This window comes from Trypanosoma cruzi, genomic scaffold (genome assembly GCF_000209065.1).
Source record: "Trypanosoma cruzi strain CL Brener 1047053516389 genomic scaffold, whole genome shotgun sequence".
In the NCBI taxonomy this organism is placed as follows: Eukaryota; Euglenozoa; class Kinetoplastea; order Trypanosomatida; family Trypanosomatidae; genus Trypanosoma; species Trypanosoma cruzi.
The window spans coordinates 27827-30493 of NW_001849291.1; the positions used below are offsets into that span (position 1 = coordinate 27827).

Consider the following 2667-nt stretch of genomic DNA (forward strand, 5'->3'; position numbering starts at 1 on the left):
TGCTGCGGGGGTCGGCGTCGTTGGTTTCCGGGTCGTGGCTGTCGGTGCGCGGCAACAGCATCAGCGGCAGGCTCCTGTCGGTGCCGTCGTACCCGCGCAGTGCGGACCTTGTGCAGAGCACGCTGACGCTCCACGGGAACGCCGGCAGTGGGCCCGTTGTGATGGACGGCACCGTTGCGCTTGTGGGCGCCGGCCGAAGGTTCGTCGTGGGGTGCCTGACGCTCAACGGGCAGGTGCTGCGGCCGATGGACTACAGGTCCGCCGGCATCATCGGGGAATTCCGTCCCGTGGCGTGTGGGGTGTGCGACGCCGACGTGAGCTGCTTTGCCGCTGCGACGAGGGCGATGTCAGGGTCGTGCGGCTGCCGCTGTGCTGAGGGCGGGTACGGGCGCGACTGCCTGCCGGTGTACCTGCCGCACGTGGACGGGTGCAACCGCACGCCCGCTATGCCGCCGCTGAGCCACACGGCGACGCTGACGGAGACGCGCAGCCCGAAGCCAACGTGGACGCCGACGCCGAGCCTGAGCGCAACGCACTACAGCCCGACGCAGTACGGGCCGACGGAGACCCTGCAGGTGACGGAGACGGTGGCGCTGTTGCCCACGCGGACCCCGACGGCGTCGGTGAGCAGCACGCTGTGGTGGAGCGATGTGGCATGCCCTACGCTTACCGTGACGACGACGGCGGCTGGTGGGAGCCTGACGCAGAACGACATCCGCGGCGGTGGGAGCGCCGTCCCGACGCGGCTGATGGTGGCGCTGCCTCCGCCGTTTCGGTGGGCACGCGACCCGCAGCTCGGCACGCACCTGAGCTTTGTGCCTGTGTCGACGGCGCAGCCGCTTGGGTTTGGCGGTCCGTGGGGAGCGATGCTGCGCAACGCGACGTGGGTGCGCAACGCGACGAATCCGTCCACCGTCCTGGAGCTGGCTGTGCCCGTGCACCGCGGTTACTTCATTGCTTTCGACGAGACGATAGTCATTCGCTGCGGCGCTGCGGCGGTGTCCGGCGGCTGCAAGGGTGTGCTGCTTGGGTCCTTTACGATCAGGTCCGCCACGCTGCCCGCCGCTGCCAGCGTCCTCTCGGCGATCACCGGCGTTGTTGCGTGTGCGACGACTGTTGCGGTGGTGGTGACCGGCGGGCTGGGCTCCATCCTGGAGATGCAGGCGCTCGGCGTGTTTGCGAGGATGTCATGCGCCTCGGCGCAGGAGCGTGCGAGCACCGTTGCGCTGCCGTACTTCCTGTCGGTGTTTGCTGCCCTTGACCCGCTGTGGATGGTGGTGGGCAACGCGCTGCTCGCCGCTGTGTTCGGGTGCGTGCACTGCGGTGTGACGGTCGCCTTCGAGCGGTGGCGCGGCGTGGACGCGGCGAGTGCGTGGGCGGCGATGCGCTTCCCGAGCCTGACGTACGTTGTGGCGCACGCGATGCACCTCGGCATCTTCTTTGGCTCCGTGCTTGCACTGGCGATGCCCGGCGCCCGCGTGCAGCACCGCGTGATTGGTGTTGTTGGTGTGCTGTACGGTGTGGCGTTCCCTGCTGGTGTGTGCTACTTGATTGCCCGCCACACGGGCGCGAGCTTCGAGAGGTACTGGCAGTTTTCGAGGAAGCCGCTGCACGAGCGCCTGCTGTACCCCGTCGGGTATTGGTACCCCGCGGCGCAGCAGCGGATGTATGGCGGCATGCTGACGAACATGAGGGGCAGCCACGTGTACTGGTGTGTGTTCCAGCTGTCGGTGCTGTGCGTGGTGTGCCTGATTGCGGCTGTGCACCCGCCCGTGGGAGGCTGCCACGTCCAGTACTTCTGCATGGCGGCTGTGCTGCTTGCGGGTGCGGGCGTGGTTGCCTTCACGAACATGATGCGCTCGGCCTTCCTGACGGCGATGCGCACTGCGAGCTTTGTGCTCCTTGCTGTGCTGTGCGTGGTCAGCGCGGCCAACCACCTTGCGCCAAGCGACTGCGGTGCGAGGGCGTACGCGGCTATCGTGCTGCTGCTGACGACTGTGCTGCTTGCGGTCACTGTGTACAGCGTCGTTGTGTGGTACATGGAGGACCGCCACTGGCAGGAGCTGCGCGAGCCGCGGCGTGGTGTGCTGGAGGCGCTGCTGCGCGATGACGAGGAGAGCGACGAGGGGACGCAGAAGCCCCACGAAATGGCGTCATCGTCGTACGCCTCAGGCACCACCGTTGCGTCGTCGTACCAACCACCCGCACCGCCATCGCAGCCTATGGCCGGTGACACCCGCTCAGACGCACTGAGCCTGTTCGACCGTTCATCCAGTGCGAGCCGTATGATCAATTACGCTTCCATGTGACGTACGCCACGTGGAATTAGTAAATATGCGGTGCTTGAGGGGCCACGGCTGTGCTGCGCACCAGACAGTCGTCGTTAAAGGCACCTACAGTGTTGTTGGTCGTTGTTTCTATCAATTTGTTTTCATTTTGATCGGGTGCTTTCAGGAGTTTTTCCCGTTTCACGCTGACTGTGTGGAAGGGGATCGAGTTGTCGCTCTTGTTACTGCTGATGTTGTGTTGTATCGGACTGTAATTTCATGGAGTTGCGTGCGAGGAACCCAACGTTCAGTTTGTGCAATGGAGGAAGGATCCAGCGAACCGCCTAGTGGAAGTAATGAATTGCAGCTCTGCCTTACCGCGGGTTTACATGCAGGAAGC

At 65.1% G+C, this 2667-nt stretch overlaps 1 protein-coding gene across 1 annotated transcript, besides 1 other annotated feature; it reads left to right on the forward strand.

The window, feature by feature from the left end:
- Tc00.1047053507729.10 (dispersed gene family protein 1 (DGF-1), putative) lies at nucleotides 1-2309 on the forward strand (the record flags this gene model as incomplete). The annotated part of the gene is made up of 1 exon (XM_802870.1): nucleotides 1-2309. A coding segment is annotated over one exon (2309 nt), but the record flags the coding sequence as incomplete, so codon positions are not given.
- Nucleotides 1-2667: part of a sequence feature (areas not merged during assembly with more than two copies in the genome that could not be assigned to a particular haplotype) that runs on past the window's edge.